The 17,493-nt window shown below is 34.6% G+C and overlaps 1 protein-coding gene across 1 annotated transcript in view; it reads left to right on the top strand.

Annotated features, from left to right (window-relative positions):
- The window catches only part of LOC138709144 (uncharacterized), a 50,642-nt gene that overhangs the window by 23,414 nt on the left and 9,735 nt on the right, over positions 1 to 17,493 (top strand). The window contains exons 4-8 of the mRNA XM_069839680.1: positions 358 to 977; positions 2,049 to 2,163; positions 9,871 to 10,037; positions 10,138 to 10,270; positions 16,761 to 16,965. Of these exons, the coding sequence (XP_069695781.1) occupies positions 358 to 977; positions 2,049 to 2,163; positions 9,871 to 10,037; positions 10,138 to 10,270; positions 16,761 to 16,965 (1,240 nt within the window). The remainder of the gene's footprint in view (positions 1 to 357; positions 978 to 2,048; positions 2,164 to 9,870; positions 10,038 to 10,137; positions 10,271 to 16,760; positions 16,966 to 17,493) is intronic.

Genomic DNA, 17,493 nt, shown 5'->3' with positions numbered 1-17,493 from the left:
TCTTGACATTTAGTTGCAAATAACTTGAAACTCATTTATACAATTGTAGCGTATGATTTTCTGCTAAAGAATAAAACATGCAAATATGCTCAAATTCGCCCCCTACTTATAACTCTCTCTGGGATAAATGTTGTAAAATGAACTTGATTCTGTTGTGAAAAAAATTTTATATGATAGAAAAACTAATAACATTTCTGAAATCAACATAAAAAAATGAGTTAGTAACACATACTAATTTTCCATTATAAAAACTCATGCAAAGTGGTGTTACTGATATTAAGCAGGGATCCTTGTACAGAGGAAATGATGAATGCTAATTAAATCACATTAACCAAATGTACATTTATTTTATTGCAGGTGGTTTTAAATTCACGATCGAATCAGTAAAAGTAAGAAGGCGACGTCTCGCTGAAAAGCTTAATGGATCAAACAGAAGGCTTAAAATTGGTCCAAAAATTAAAGTAGAGCCAACTTTAAAGTTAGAACCATCAGATGAAAATGACAGCAGTCTTCCTAATAAAGAAAACAACAGTTGTTCTGTTTCTGATAACTGTGCACTAGTGAAACTGCACTTCAAAACAGAAAAGGTGAATAATCATGAAGTAGTGGAAGCTTACGAAAACAGTAACAAAATGGGTATGGAAATGGTATATGTGAAAGATGTAAATGGATCCCATTATAATAATGACATAGGAAAAGACTGTTATACAGAAGAAAGGAGTAAAAATAATGGAAACGTTAACGGAATTTATGAAGAACACAATTATGTTATTCTCAGTGCACCAAGTAATCATACTGTTCTGCCAGTCGACATGAACAGAAAAGGGAATTGGGCTGAATGTAATAATAATCAGAATGGATATGATATGCAAAAACAGCATAAACAAGACAAAATGAAAGAAGATTCAAGTCCCTCTGATAAATCTCCAACTGCAGATCTGGGAAAATTCATGATGGCAGAAACTTTACGTGATATGGTAAGTATTGACTGGATGTAAAAGAAGTGATAGAAGATATAAATTGGCATGTCTATGGTAAAATTAACCGAATAATAAAAATTATACACTGCATTTATGAAAATACAAGATTACTTAATATCATATGAGCCTATCTATTGCTTGCATTTCAGTTCTTTCATATAATTTTAAAATATTTGTTGATATTGGTATTAAATTTCATAATACATTATATCAATATCAATAGCTTTCTCGAAGATTTAATGGTTGCCATCCTCAGTGTCACGATCTGAGATTTAGGAGTTAAAACTTAATAAACCTGAAACAGATTGACATATGGACTGCTAGGCAGGACCACTGGTTCCATCATAAAATTTCTTAGTTGTGACAATGGAGGTCACAGGGGACCACCAGATTTTTTGTCGGCAAAAAATAAACTACCAATGCTTATGAATTATTTCGTTGAATATTGACATTCTTTTCCATACAATTTTAAACAAGTAACATAAAAAATTATGATGGGCTGATATAAAAATTTATTTTGCTGCATTTTTCATCATGGAATTGATAAATTTGTTAATAATTGTGTTTTTTTTAACATCTTTCTTTGAACTCCGCTTAAGCATTGAAATTGTTAAAGTTGTACGAAAAGGAGGCTAAAAAGACAAAATTCGCATGCACTGGAGAGTAATTATCTCCTTTTTCTAGGAGAAATAATGTGATAACAAGGACCTTGATATCATGATTTGAAAATTCAGTTATTGCTTGCTGTTGGTGATGGAGAGCTGAAAAGTTGACAATGTTAGTTGACCATGAATACATGAAAAATTAAAAAATGTGGTAGAGTAAACATTTCTTTACTGTTACATCACAATACTCTGTCAATATTGAAAGAAAAAAGTTAAAATGCAAATGAAGTTATATTCCAGCTGTCAGTGGTATTAACTTCAAAATTTTTATGAAATATGTGAATTCTTATCTTGTTATAACACACAAATGATAAATTATTTCTGGTCGTGTTATTTAGAAAATGAGACTCATTGTTCTGTCACAATATGTGTAAGATGTAAAATAGGTATAAACTTGTTACAGGTGATGGTTTGTGTCATGGAAGATGATCAAATACAATTGAAGCAATTACCTTGTGTTGGACAAGAAGTTGATATAGATACTTGTCAGCCATTGCCTTACAAAATGATCAGATCAGGTATGCAATAGTAACTAATTTAATGAAGAGATAACAGTGAAAGACAAAGTGTGGACTACACACCATTGAGAGGTAGAGCTTCCAGTGGTGTGGTCAGGATCGCGTTCTGGCCTTCTTTTATCTTTGAGAAAGGCAATTACAGGAGGCTTAGTGGACATCAGAGCTATTTGGAAATTATGATGATATTAAAATTTTCGTCTCCATTTAAGCTTCAACCTGACTCTACTAACGAATCCAACTTCTTCTTCTTCTTCTTCATCATCATCATCATCATCATCATCATCATCATCATCATCATCATCAGCGCTACAACAACCCATCAAGAGTCCTGGCTGTCCCAAGAAGTCTTCGCCTCTCCTCTCTGTTTTTTGCTCTACCAGTCCAGTTACGGACTCCAATACTTTTAGCATCTTTTTCTATGTCGTCCTCCCATCTAGCTCTCGGTCTTCCTCTAGTCCTCTGTCCTCCTGGATTATATAAAAAGACTCTTTAGCTGCTCGTGAGTCTTCCATTCTTGCCAAATGTCCAGCCCATCTTAAACGATCAGTTTTTATTATTGTAATGATGTTTGGCTCTTTATATAGTTCATAGAGTTCAGCATTATATTATTATATTCTCCATTCATCGTTTACTTATACTGGCCCAAAAATTGCTCTTAGTATTTTTCTCTCAAATATATTTAATCTGTCTATGTCTTGTTTATTAAGGGTCCAAGTTTCTGAGAAATAGGTAAGCATTGGTCTAATCAAAGTTTTGTATATTATGATTTTACTTTTAATAGTCAATACTTCAGATTTAATGTGTCTTATGATAACATCTATTTGCACAGAGTATTCTTTTCTTGATTTCAAGACTTATGTTATTTCCTTGATCAATCAAGGAACCCAAGTATGTAAAACTGTTCACACACTCGAAGACATAATGTCCAAATTGAATATGATCAGCTGGATTGTTTATTCTTTTTGGATTAGCTCTCATGTATTTAGTTTTCGCCTCATTAATTTGTTGGCCTATTTTCTTTGCCGATTTCTCCAGAGATGTGAAGGCTTCACTCAGCACCTTTATAGATCTAGCAATGATATATATGTCATCCGCATATGCTAATAGTTGTACGGATTTATAATAAATTATGTTAGTTCTTTGCAGTCCTGAGTCCCTTATAGCTTTCTCCAGTGCGATATTAAACAAAAAACAAGCCAGTGCATCGCCTTGTCTTAATCCGATTGTAGTTTCAAATTTTTTTGAGAGATTTGATTGAATTCTCATGAAACATTTGGTATTTTCCATGGTCATTCGTGTTAATTTTATTAACTTTTTTAGGTATATCAGTACTGACATTGCGTTGTATAATTGCTGCCTATTAACTATATCATATGCAGATTTAAAATCAACAAATAAATGATGTGTAGTAATATTATATTCTCGTGTTTTTTTTAATGTGTGTCTCATTGTAAATATTTGTTCTATTGTGGATCTATTGGGGCGGAATCCACATTGATAATTTCCTATTTATTTTTCTGTATATTTAGTTAGTCTAAGATATAATATATTGGAGAGAACTTTATACATTGTGACTAAGAGACTAATCCCTCTATAGTTAGTACATTCCAGGGGATCTCCCTTTTTTAGGATAGGACAAATTATACTATTATTCCATTCATCTGGGATGATTTCTTTCTTCCATATAATATTTATTAATTCATACATTTGTTTTGTACATTCTTATCCGCCTTGTTTAAAACGGATCCAACTTAGTTCTCAATAATAAACAGTAGTGATACCAGTAGTGTTGTAGAGTAGGGTGACTCTGGTGCTAGTGCGCTGGTCTTCCATCCAGGTGGCGATTCCTGGCCAGGTCATGATGGAATTTGTGGTGGACAAAGATATTACAGAGGTACTTTCATTTCCCTCTAATTCCCTTCCACCTCATTTCATCTATCATCTACTATAGTTAAAATTGGCTGAGGTGAAATCTTGGAAGTAGTATGAGTCTCTGATGCTAGTAGAGGTGGGGCTTTGGACACTGGGGCTTATCTGGTACGCGTCGAAGAATGGAACCTGCCTTTGTCAGGACTGATGCAGAATGCCTCATTTGTAAGCATTAGATTTATGAATGCCATTTGGACCACCTGTCGGACTTTGATCATCATCACATATATAGTGCACACAACGGCCCGTTAGCAAGCCTAAGGGCAAGGATCCATCCCAGGCCTGGACCTCCAAAAGCCAAGCCAAGTTACAGTGTGTGTTTGGTGGCACAAAGTTGAATAAATTAACAAGAATTTCTTTTTCATGATTAAAAGCAAATGACTACCTTTAAAGAATAAATTTGATTTTACAGTTTCATATCGGGGAAAATATTCCATGCCATTATTGAAAAATATATTGCAAATTATTCTGTTAAATAGTAATGCTAATATTAATTCATTTTAAAATGCGTAAAAATTGCAAGACTGCATGAAACTTAAGTTCATGTACTCTTCTTCAGTTGTAATTTTAACGTGAAAAAATACCATTTTGCATTAGATGAATATTACTAGATATTTAAAATTATGCAGTTCATACTGCATGAAATGTTAGCCACCGGCATGGCTCAGTCAGTTAAGGTGCTTGCCTGCCAATCTGAAGTTGCTCTCGGGCGCGAGTTCGATCCCCACTTGGGCTGATTACCTGGTTGGGTTTTTTCCGAGTTTTTCCCCAACCATAAGGTGAATGCCAGGTAATCTATGGCGAATCCTCGGCCTCATCTCGCCAAATACCATCTCGCTATCACCAATCTCATCGACGCTAAATAACCTCGTATTTGATACAGTGTCGTTAAATAACCAACTAAAAAAATAATAATGACATGTTATAATTATCCAGCATTTGAAAATTTGTAAGAGATTTGGAAAAAGAAAAAAAATTAAAGCCACATACACAAGATTGTATTATAGACCATATTCAGATTTCGTATTTTCTGTACCATCTCTTTGAATACGTTGAATTAATTTTTCAATGTTGAAGTATGCGTTTGATTAATTAAATAAGATGCTGTAATAATTTTGAAGGAAGATAAAGAGATATAATGGTCATTAGTTCTTTATACTTTGAATATATCCACCAGTTAGGAGTAATGGTCAGCATGCCTTACTGTGAAACCAGCAGACCCGGGACCAAATCCTAGTTGGGACAATTGGCCTGGTTGAGTGTTTTTGTGGGGTCTCTCAACCCATTAAAAGCAAATGCTGGGTAACTTTTGGTGTCGAACCCCAGGTCATTTCACCTTCATCTTCATCTATCCTGCCCACTTCCATACTCATGTCATCCTACCATACAGGGTGAACAGAATGCGACTTAATGGGTGCCCCAACCTCAAAAAGGGATTTTTCATCATAATCGTCAAAACAGTAGGCAGAGATGGAAATAGCTACATACTGTACCAATATGCACAGTATTAAGAAAAACACTTGATGCTCAATGCCAGCACATTAAGCTTATAAGCCAGGTAGCTCAGTTTGAAATCCCACTCCACCCTAAACTTATAACTTGTGTTGTGCAAGGCTGTGGTCCATCCACATAGAGGATTTCTCTGGGTATTCTAATTCCCTGTGACATCCAAACCATCTTCATCTTCATCATCAATTGTCCACTCAGTAGTGCAGTGTAGGCCCACTACCTATGATGCACTTTGTATAGTCTCTGATGAACTAAGTGGTCTGTGCTTTTCAGCTCTAGTGACATCTATGAGCACACTGATAGAGTCAGGGCATACCGAAAATTTTACAACTGTCAGGTTTTGTATCTGAACAAACAAGTCTCATAATAATACTTTTTAATTCAGAAGTTTAAAGTATAAAAAAGAAAAGCTTTCAGAACAAGTAATTAAATTTTAGAATTTCCTATGAACACATATTTCAGAATGGAAATAAATGACTGCTTACCAACTATCCATGTAAGGGTGAAAAAGCGAGTTTCCAATGCTCTATTTTGACAGTCAGTTAAGGGAGAAAACCCCAACAGAAAACATCATCCGCACAGGATAGCTGTGTGGTTGGGCATGGTAGTTGGTGGCCCCATCCCAGAAAAACCCATTGCTCAGAAACTAACAGGAAATTTAGCCTGACAGTCCAATCTATGGCGAACTGGAAAAACGAAAAAGGTACATGATTTACGGATTTGTACATGGAATGTGCTAACGTTTTATAGGCCGTGTAACCTAAAAATGTTGATGATCAAATAGCAAAATATAAAGTGGATATAACAGCTATCCAAGAGATGAGATGGATTGGGAATGGGGTCTTAGACAAGGAAGGGTACACAATCTTGTATAGTTGTGATACCAAGAAGCATCAATTTGGAACAGGATTCATAGTTAACAAGAGAATTAAACAGAAAATGATTGGTTTTAAACCAATAAACGAACGTATTTCAGTATTACGGATAAAAGGGAAATTTTACAATTGCAGTTTGGTTAATGTACATGCTCCAACTGAAGAGAAAACTGATGATGAAAAGGAAGCCTTCTATACATTACTTGAAAGGACATATTATGATGATTGTCCAGGTAATGGTATAAAGATGGTATTAGGAGATTTAAACGCCCAGGTTGGTAAAGAAAGGATCTACTACTCAACAATTGGAAAATATAGTTTGCATGATAATAGTAATGACAACCGGCAGTGATTGGTGCAATTTACGACCTCAAAAGAGATGATCATTGGGGGTACACTCTTCAGCCACAAAGATATACGCAAAGGTACATGGAATGCACCGAATGGCCAGTACATTAATCAAATAGATCGTACAATTTTAGATAAGAGACACAAATCATCCTTAATAGATGTGAGAGCCTTTAGAGGGCTGACATAGATTCGGACCATTTCATGATAATGGCTAGAGTCCGACAAAAGATATCAAACTATAAGAAATATCGAGGGGGAAAAACAATGTGTAAATTTAATATAAGTGAATTTAAAACAGATGAAATAGTCGTGAAATACAGAAACAAATTGAATCAGGAAATTGTCGACCAAGAAAATATGGAGGAAGGAGGGAACCAAATTGATGATGAATGGGAAGCAACAAAGAGAATGATCACCACCACAGCCGAAGAAATCTTAGGTTACAACACAAGAAAGAAGACAAAGAAATGGTATGACGAAGAATGTAAAATGGTGACTGCTGAGAAGAATAAGGCATATATAAATATGATTCAGAAAGGCAATACAAGGTGAAATGCAGAGGTATAGAAAAGTAAAAGAAGAGAAGAAAAGAGAATACATAGAAGGAAAAAAGAGGAAATTCGAAGATAAACGGTTAACTGAAATAGAAAATTTTAAAATAATGAACAATAAAAGAGAGTATTATAGGAATATTAACAATGATAGGAAATGTTTTAAACCACACACCAATTTTTGCAAAGACAGTAATGGGAAAATTTTAACCAGTAAAGATGAAATCCTAAAAAGGAATGAGCATTTTAGTCAGCTTTTAAATGGGTATCGAAACTTCAATGGAACTGAGGATGATATCACTATAGTGGGTGATGAGGAAGATACACCAACAATAGAGGTGGTTGAAGCTATAGCTGAACTTAAAAATAATAAGGCACCAGGTACAGATAACATACAGGCAGAGCTCTTGAAATATGCAACAGAGGATATACGAACTAATTCAAAGAATATGGAAAGAGGAGACATTACCAACAGAGTGGAGGAAGGGAGTTACATGCCCACTACATAAGAAGGGAGATCAGATGGTATGTTCAAATTATAGAGGTATTGTACTTCTCAACACAACATATAAGGTTTTCTCTAAGATCTTATACAAAAAGTTACTCCCACACGCTGAGAAAGTCATAGGAAGTTATCAAACAGGCTTTCGGAAGGGCAAATCGACAATAGACCAAAATAAATATTTATTTTAAGGCAAATAGTGGAGAAAACGACTGAACATAATATTGAGAACCATCATCTATTTATTGATTTTAGTACAGCCTATGACACCATCAATAGAGCAGGTCTCTATGAAGCAATGGGGGAATTTTAAATCCCACATAAACTTATAAAGCTACAATGAAGAATAGCCAGTGTCATATCAAAATCCAGAATGATATCACTGAGCCCCTGGAGACCAAAAATGGACTAAGGCAAGGAGACTCCTTAGCATGTCTGTTGTTTAATCTCATCCTAGAGAAAGTTGTTCGAGATGCTGATATCCAGCTCGTGGGCATTTTTTTATAAATCTATCCAGCTATTAGCCTTTGCTGATATAGATATTGTAGCCAGATCAAAGAGAGAAATTAGACCGACGTTCAGAGCCATCAAAAATTCAGCAGAATCAATGGGTCTCAAAATTAATGAAGATAAAACTAAATATATGATAGTAAGTGGTAAATATGGTAAACATGGAGAACCTGAGACACACATTGTTATTGATGGGTATAAATTCGAGAAAGTACAAATCTTTATCTACCTTGGATCATTAGTAAACAATAACAGTGACACCACAGAAGAAATTAAGAGAAGAATCCAAATAGCCAATAGAAGTTACTTTGGTTTAAAAAACAATTTAAATCTAAATTGCTCTCTCGTGGAACTAAATGCAGAATTTATAAAACATAAATTATGTGTGCCTCCGAAACTTGGGCTGTGACAGAAACTGATATCCAATGACTTTATATATTTGAAAGGAAGATATTACGTACAATTTTTGGCCTTATAAATGATGGAGACTAAGGTATAACAATGAGTTATATGAAATCTACAAATCCCCTGACATTGTATGAGTACAATCAATCAGGATTTCAAGACTAAGATGGACAGGGCATATAAAGAGGATTGAAGAGAACGAGATACTCAGAAGAGTATTGGAGTACAAAGTCGAGGGAAGGAGGAGAGCAGGACGACCTAAGCTTCAATGGGAAGACTGCATACGGAAAGATGTTCAAGGCTTGGAGTGAAGAATTGGTGGAACAAATGGCGAAGAATCCTGAAAGAAGCCGAGGCTCGACCCGGGCTGTAGTGCTACTGATGATGATGACGACGACTAACTCTATCAGCCAATAATTAAGTCATCAGTGCTTGGTTTTTCTTAACATAATGCATTTAAATGTTAATTGTTTTAAGCTGCTCTCTTCACTTCAAATATTGGACTCTTAAATTACCGATAATTGCAGACAAATAACTGAGATAACAACAAATAGTTTTAAGATTTTTTTGTTTATAAACATGATCTGTATCATCTGTCAAACTTTCGGTATGTACAGTTACAACCTGTATTATCGAATGGGATACGGAGTTTTATTTAGATTTGATGTCTTTTTTTTTCAGTTAATTTATTTATATATTTAATTCTAGTGCTTGAAAGAACTATGTCCAAGTCTGAACTCCTTTCTGGTTATACTGTATATTTTCTGAAAAATATAGATAATTAATGTTTAATGTACATCACATACTATATGATAACACTAGTCAACAAGGTTTTTGTCACAAGAGTGAAAATGGTAATTTTAGATCAATTTTTGTGTGCTTATAAAGGATCTAAACTTGAAAATTTTCCATCACACACCATGACAGCTTGTCCAATTGCTCATGGCATGCTAATTAGAAGGTAGCAAGGTTCTTCAAATAAAAATATAAAGGCTATTTATCGACTTGGGTCTGTATGACCACACAACTTCACTTAAGGGTTAAGATTAATGTATATGTATTTTTAATAACGCAGATGACCTACCTGTTGTGCAAGATAACAGAAAAGCTGAACCTCAGGAGTACAGTGAAGAAGTGATAAGAGAAATTAATTGCGAAAAAAGCATTGAAAGAGATGAGTACATTCAGAAGAAAAAGCCGAAGGGGAAAGCTAAATTTATAGGACAGTCCAAGGCTGAGAAGGTATTAATAGCTTTTAATCTGTTACATTTATAGGATAGGCCTATGAATTTATAAGATCTTATTTAATTTGCAATTCATTATGTATCTATTTATTTTTCAGGAAATGGCTATGCATTTAATTGAAACCATGAAACGGAAAGGCAATACTGAATCACTTGAATGTCATATTTGTAACCCACCTCGTTCATTTACTGCACCGACTACTCTTATTAGCCATTATAGGAGTCACGCAGGTAAGGGTGTCATGTATATTATATTATATTATTTGATCAGCAGGACTTGTGGCTTGGATATTTAAGCATTGCTTCACCATGCATCAGAATAGATGTCAAGTGTTCTTATTAAACTTTTTGGTACATTTTTCCAGTTGTTACACTGATATTACAAAATCACAGAGATACCTGCAGATTATCACAATTAAAAAAATATGACTACAGTCGAACCCCTCTTTTACACTTTTCAAGGGACTCTGATAAAATGGTGTAAATTAAGGAAAAGTATAAATTATGGAAAATGGTTTATGCATGCCAAGAACACTAAGGATACAATGTTCAATACCGATGCATAGAATGATTTGTAATGAGTGCTTGGAAATTTTATAACACCCAGGACTATATTATTATTGTTGTTGTCTAGTGCCTTGCATTTGGCAATGAAGCCATTAGCAGTCGTGCTTTCCAATACTTTTGAACTGTAGTTTCTTCTGATCTTAATGCTTCACAGGTCTTCAAGTGGTCTTCATTCATTTTCTGCTGGATCGTTACACAGGACACATATGGGTCAAGCTGAGATACCTATTCTATAGAGATAACTTGCTAGACAGTCATGATTTGTCAATAGTCTGAAGGCTGCAACTGCTGTTTTCCTTGGTCTCTGGGGGATTATATCTGGGTTGGAAAGTAGTGTAATCCATTTTTTGTCTTTAGCATTTGATTCTATTTCTTGTAGGTATGAATGAGAAAATTTTGTAGTGATCAAGCGTTTTATTGAGGAATATGAGAAATTAAATTTAGATTTTTGTTTTATTGTTGTGCCTTTCTTGGCAAGTGTGTCTGCGGTTTCATTCCCCATGACTCCACAGTGTGCTGGAATCCATTGGAGATGGACAATCTTATTAACTTTTTGGAGTTGTGTTAACATTTTGTAGCATTCTCTTATTTTTGTTGACTTCTTTGTAGCATTTGAACATATTCCCTGAATTGCAGCTTTAGAATCTGAAAGAATTACTGTCTTGTTATATTTATTTAAGGGAATATTTAATAATTGTCGGAGAGCAATGTGTATAGCCTCTATTTCACCATCATAATTTGTTGTGTCTCTGCCAACAGAATGATAAAAGGAAAAATGTGTACATGTAACTCCAGCTCCAGTAAGGTTTTCTGTGGTTGATCCATCAGTATATATGTGTAGCCATTCTTCTGTAGGGTATCTATTATTGATCGTTTCCAGTGCTAGAAGTTTTTGTATTTCTTTTGGTGTGTCTGATTTACTTATTTCCTCTGTTAATTCCAAACTGAAGGTAGGTTGCAATAATTCCAATGGATTTTCTCTTATAAGTAAATTTTCTCTTGTGTTAGGAATGCTCAGTTTGGATTTAATCTGTGTTACCTTTTCTAGGAAACTACTATGAGTTTTAAGGATTGAAGAAGGGAGGTTCTTTTCTGTCCATTTAGAGTTTGGCAGTCGTAACATTTTCTCATGTTGGAGCAGTGCTTGTTCTTCTATTTTTGTTGTTATTGATGGGATCCGTGTTAAGGCAAGCATGGCATCAACAGGTATGGATTTAACTGCTCCAGTGATTAGACGAAGAGCCTGATTTTGTATTTGTTCAAGTTTATTGATGTTAGAATTTGCTGCTGTTATTAAAGCTTCAGAACAGTACAAGAGGTTTGGTTTAGTATACATTTTGTATGTTGTATTATGGACTCTCCTTGAGCAGCCCCATTTAGCACCAGCTAACCTTTTCAGGATTTGCAGTTTCTTTTCAACCTTTCTGAGATGTTTGTTATATGTTTTTTCCAACTAAGTTTTCTGTCGAAAGTGATGCCCAAGTATTTGGCATCATCAACTGCTTTGAGTGGTTTATCATTATAATTTATGTTAATAGTCACTGGTTTATATTTTAGTGTAAATAATTCATAAGTTGTTTTTTCTACATTAATAGTCATGAGGTTTTTGGAGCTCCATTCATGTACTTTGTTTAGGGCTGTTTCTATTCTGTCTTTAATTAATTTAGGTTTTTTTGGAGAGCCTGGAGTCCAAATGACTACGTCGTCAGCAAATAAAGCAATTTTGGTCTCTGAAGTTTGTAGTATTGATGGAAGGTCATTTATATAAATATTAAAGAGCGTTGTGCTCAGAACAGCACCTTGTGGAAGTCCTCGGTGTGTTTGTTTATATTTGGAAATGTATGTATTATATTTTGTGGCACAAAATCTTTGTGAAATAAACTGGGTTATCCATTTCAGCATGTTACTTTTCACACCTATTGATTGCAACTTCTCAATTAATTTATTTCTCCAGACTGAGTCATATGCTGACTGAAAATCAATGAATACTGCTAAGGTGTCCTCTTGTCTATTGAAAGCTTCCTTGACATCTTGGCTTACTAGAAGTACATTTTCACTTGTACTATGATTCTGTCTGAAGCCGGTCTGTGAACTATTAAGTAGGTTGTAGTATTCTAGGAACCAGTTAAGTCTAGATGCTACCATTCTTTCCATCACTTTTGCAATAACGCTGGTTAAAGATATTGGTCTGAAGCTATTAATATTGTTTGAAGGTTTACTTATCGGGATGATAATGGCTTTTTTCCAGTCAGATGGTACAGTCATTTTCCAACATGTGTTATACAGTTTAAGTAGGATTTCTTTTCCTTTCCTGCCAAGGTGTTTAATAAACTCTGGGTGGATCTTGTCAGGTCCTGGAGATTTTTTGTTCTGTAATTGTTCTATTGCTAGATCCAGTTCTGTGTCGTTAAAATCTTGATTGAAAATATCATTTTGTATATCTTTTGGTTTGTTAGTTTCTCTGATAGTTTTTTGGATAGTTTTATCTTCTTTCTTGTATGCTTGGGGTATTCTTTGAGACTGAGCATAAAATTTGTTAAGGGATTCTGCTATTTCCCTATCTGTAGTTAAGCTTTTGTTATTATATTGTTATGGTTCTGTTGTATTTTTTGATAATTTTGTTTTATTAAGAAATTTGTAGATTTTATTTCCGTCTTTCCTATAGTCCATATGTTCTACAAAATTTGTGAAACTGGTCTTCTTTGCTGTAATTAATTCTTTCTTAAAAGCGGCTGCTTTTCTTCTCCAGTTTTGTACATCTTCTGGACACTTGGTTCTTTCGGCTTTGACTCTTGCTATATTTCTTTCGTGTTTTAACTTAGATAGAGATGGAGACCAAAAGCAGCTATATTTCTTTAACTTTCCTTTGGGAATATGTTTTTTGGCTGCTGTCAATAATATTTCACAAATTTTTTTATTCATTTCATCTGTTGACTTGAACTCTGATTCTAGCAGTATATTACACCTCCCTTCTATCTCATTTTGGAAATTGGACCAATCTGCTTTTTTAAAATTCCAAGAAGTTTTTATTTTTGGTTTATTACTTTTATTTATTTGACCTATTATGGAGTTTATGGTGATTCTGTGGCCTGAACCTGGGTCTTCTATTATTTCTCTTTTTGTATTGTCAATTATATCAGATGACACCATCAGAAGATCAGGATTTGTACCAGAACCATTATAATGAAGGTAAATGGGTGGATCATTTGGATTAAATATTAATTCCATTGTTGATGAGTTTATTAGATCTTCTATGACTCTTCCTGCTGAATTTATATCTCTGTAGCCCCATCTAGGGGAGTGTGCATTAAAATCACCTATTAAAATACTTCTGGGTTCTATGGGGATAGAATTTAGGTCTAGTTTATTGTCTGGAGGATTGTAGATACTGTAAATTCTGTAGTGGTAGTTACTTTTCCATACTTCAGTTTTAACTATTTCTGACTTATCTTGTTCTTCTATTGTTTTTTTGATTTGGATAATAGCTTTTATATTTCTTTTAATTCCTGTAAGAATACCACTTGCTATTTGACGAGCCTTTGGAAGTATGTGTGTAGTGTACTGATCCATTTCAAAGTATATTTCCTGTTCTTCTGATAGATTGACTTCTTGTACTGTGAAGACATCTATATCCTGATCTTCTAATATTTTCATTAGCTCTTGCTTTTTAGACTGTGACATGCCTCCTGCATTCCACTGTAGAATTCTTAAAGTATTGGAATTGGTATGGTGAGATTTGCCTAAAGATGTCCCCACCCGGAGATCCGATCGGGGGACAGTTTTAACTCCGGAATATTTATCTTTAGGACTCATACTCATGTATGTTGTGGCTTTCATGTAACTGTTTTCTTAACGGGCACCAGTTTTTACAATGTGGCAGTTACATCACCTGACGTAAACCCCCATTATGCAAGGGGGACCACACCTGTCGTTGGTCAACGGGTCCTTCGGACCTAGCCGGGAGGACTAAATAGATGTTATTTAGATCCACCGATCTCTCCCTCATGTGCCGCTGAGGGACGCTGTTGTGCTGTGATAGGCCAGCACATATGTAAATGGCATTTCCTCCATTTTAGATGAAACAGTTATACCGCTGTGACTCGGTCCCCAGATCCTCATCTGTTAAAAGCAGGGTGTACCACAGGCAGGTTGAGGTTGGGAATTGGGTAGGAGAGGCTATAGGAGGCGTATCACTACCCCTTACACCCTCCCAGGACTATATTAAATAGTACAATAATTATTAAATATTCGATTTAGAAAAGGTAAATTATAATACCGTTTATTTTAACCACTTTAAAATATCTTCTGATAATCCTACTTGTCTGTGGTGTAATAATCATAATGAAGATCTGGAACACATTCTTCTATACTGTCCATCCATAAACCACAAAAGAAGTAAATTAGAATCATCAGTACCAGTTGCAGAAGACACAGCCCTGCAGTATATATTGACTACACCCCAACTCTGGCTACTAGCAATAGGCATCTATAATGAACACTGATCAAAATACCCCTCATTTCTCGTGAAAAACAACAACTGAATAGACTACAGTGGACTTTATGTTGTCAGCAAACAGCTGGATACATTAAGAAGATTGATTGATCACCACTAGTACCAGCACTATTATCCTGGAGATGGGTGTCGAGAATGTCCTCCACAGTCTGTTCTTCACGAGTGATTACATGAGAAAAATACGTGATCACAGACTTTATTTTTTTGCATGAATTTACATAAATTGATTGTATTTATAGTAAAATGTAACGTTGATAATAACAATTTTATGTTCAATTTTTGCATGGACACCATGCTTTTTCCTCCATTTGGCTGAATCAATTTCAATTCGGGAAGTTAGAAATTATGATAGCATAAATATAGGGGAAAAAATACAATAGTGGCAGAATTAGAGAGACAAAGAAAAAAAAAGTTGTAAATATCGGGGAAAACATTAATTGAGGAATGTAAAAGCAGGATTCGACTGTAATTCTTTTTTGTAAAGTCCATGTTTTTAGCTTACAAATGAGATAACATTTTGGGAATGTCTGAAGTAGTATTTGCTAAGTTAATGAAAATATTACATTTTATTTACTGAACTACAAAGTGTTTTTATATTTCTTTTTTGTTCCTTTCTTGTTTTTGTTTTTGTTTCTGACTTTTTCTTTGTTTGACATGATATCCACAGTTTTCACACTGCTTGGAAGGCATGGTTGTGAATTAGAATGCAGTCTTTTAAATGTGATGACCTGGGTTGTCATATTAGGAAGTTTGATGATGTGCTGATTTTAGTTGAGTGCAACCATTTGCTGCTATAGTCAGGTTCAAGAAAAGTTCAACTAAATATAGAATAGTTGTTGAGACTCTTTAGTGTATAAATTGACAGAATGCAATGATAACTTTGACCATGAATATTTTCAATTAATGTACTATCTAGTATAGTTTGAGCATCCAATTAATACCCATGTGAAGGCTTTGTGTTGGATATATCTTTCTTTCACGCATCAATACTTGTAATGTCAAGTGGTGTCACATTTTCGTTGCAAAGATTACAATAATTATTTATATACCGACATATGATTTCTACCACCACCATCCACAGTGAATAAATATCAAGCTAAAAGATTACGTTTAATTAAAATTGCTAATCTTTTTTGTCGTCATCAATCAACTCCAGATATGGGAGCATTCGTTTTTACTCCACGTGGAGTACATACGAGAATATCAATTACAATAAAATTGCAAACGCATCATTGGAAGACAGATTATGTACTGCTTCTTTTGACTGGAGCAGCCGTCTAAGAAGGCCAAATCAATAAACAAACTCTACCTTATCTCTTCAAAAGAAAGCACTCTCTTTGACATAGCCTGGGTGTTAAATGAATGCTTGGACTATACTTACCAGCTCTAAAATTATAGATCTGTGGCAGGTCACCTCTTTTAACAGATACTAGAGATTAAATTCTTCTGTACATAACTTTAAAATTTGTCTCCATGTAATATTTGCATAATTATAATTGAGAAAAGAGCAATTCTTTCTCTCTTCCTGTGTTTCAGCAATATTGAAAATAAAGGAGAGATATGAACATGCACGTACGGAATTGAGAGAGAATGAAGTTTTTCGATGTTTTTGAAGTACTAATGCCCATTTTTTGTTTGCAGGAATAAAACCCTACGAGTGTCGAATCTGTCACTCAGTATTCACAAGGCAGCATAGTCTTAATTACCATATGCTAATTCATTCTAATCAGACACGCTTCACATGTGCTGACTGTGGCCGGAAGTTCCGACATCCTTCTCATTTCAAGGAACACAGACGTCGTCATACTGGAGAATCTCCTTATGAATGCTCAGATTGCATGCTTCGGTCAGTATATTACAGTAGGAAATAGCCGTTGTACATTCTTATATCTAAACATTAATTATTTACTTACTTAGTGAGGAGCATATATAGAACTTTGTTTTGAAGACCCAAGAAAAACTTTTAAAAAGTGTTGAAGAGTAGTTTATTGAACTCCTCAAATATGAGATTGGAAGTCGAGTTTTAATTGTATCAAATGTCCAAAAAATGTTAATTTGTTTGTTTTGAATAACGAAACTTGTATATATACTTTTGTTTCCACTAGTTTCTGAATGTCCCATTAGCTCTAAATCTAAGGAACAGAAGTTACCATCGTCATTTACTGATTTATGAAGGGATATCTGTCCAGAATCATGTTTACCTCTTAATAGTATTTGCTGTTTGCCACAGAACCTAGTGACCTGTATACTGTTGATAGTTTTTTTTATATTCCCAATAATATCATTTTTCCTTTGGGCATCAATCTGTACTCTCAGCTTTCTTTAGTGATTATGTACTTCATGTTGTCAGCACTCAACATGACATTTTTGTGGT

This window comes from Periplaneta americana, chromosome 11 (genome assembly GCF_040183065.1).
Source record: "Periplaneta americana isolate PAMFEO1 chromosome 11, P.americana_PAMFEO1_priV1, whole genome shotgun sequence".
In the NCBI taxonomy this organism is placed as follows: Eukaryota; Metazoa; Arthropoda; class Insecta; order Blattodea; family Blattidae; genus Periplaneta; species Periplaneta americana.
Note: the sequence above shows the minus strand (reverse complement) of the source record. Positions and strands in the feature narration are given on the sequence as shown.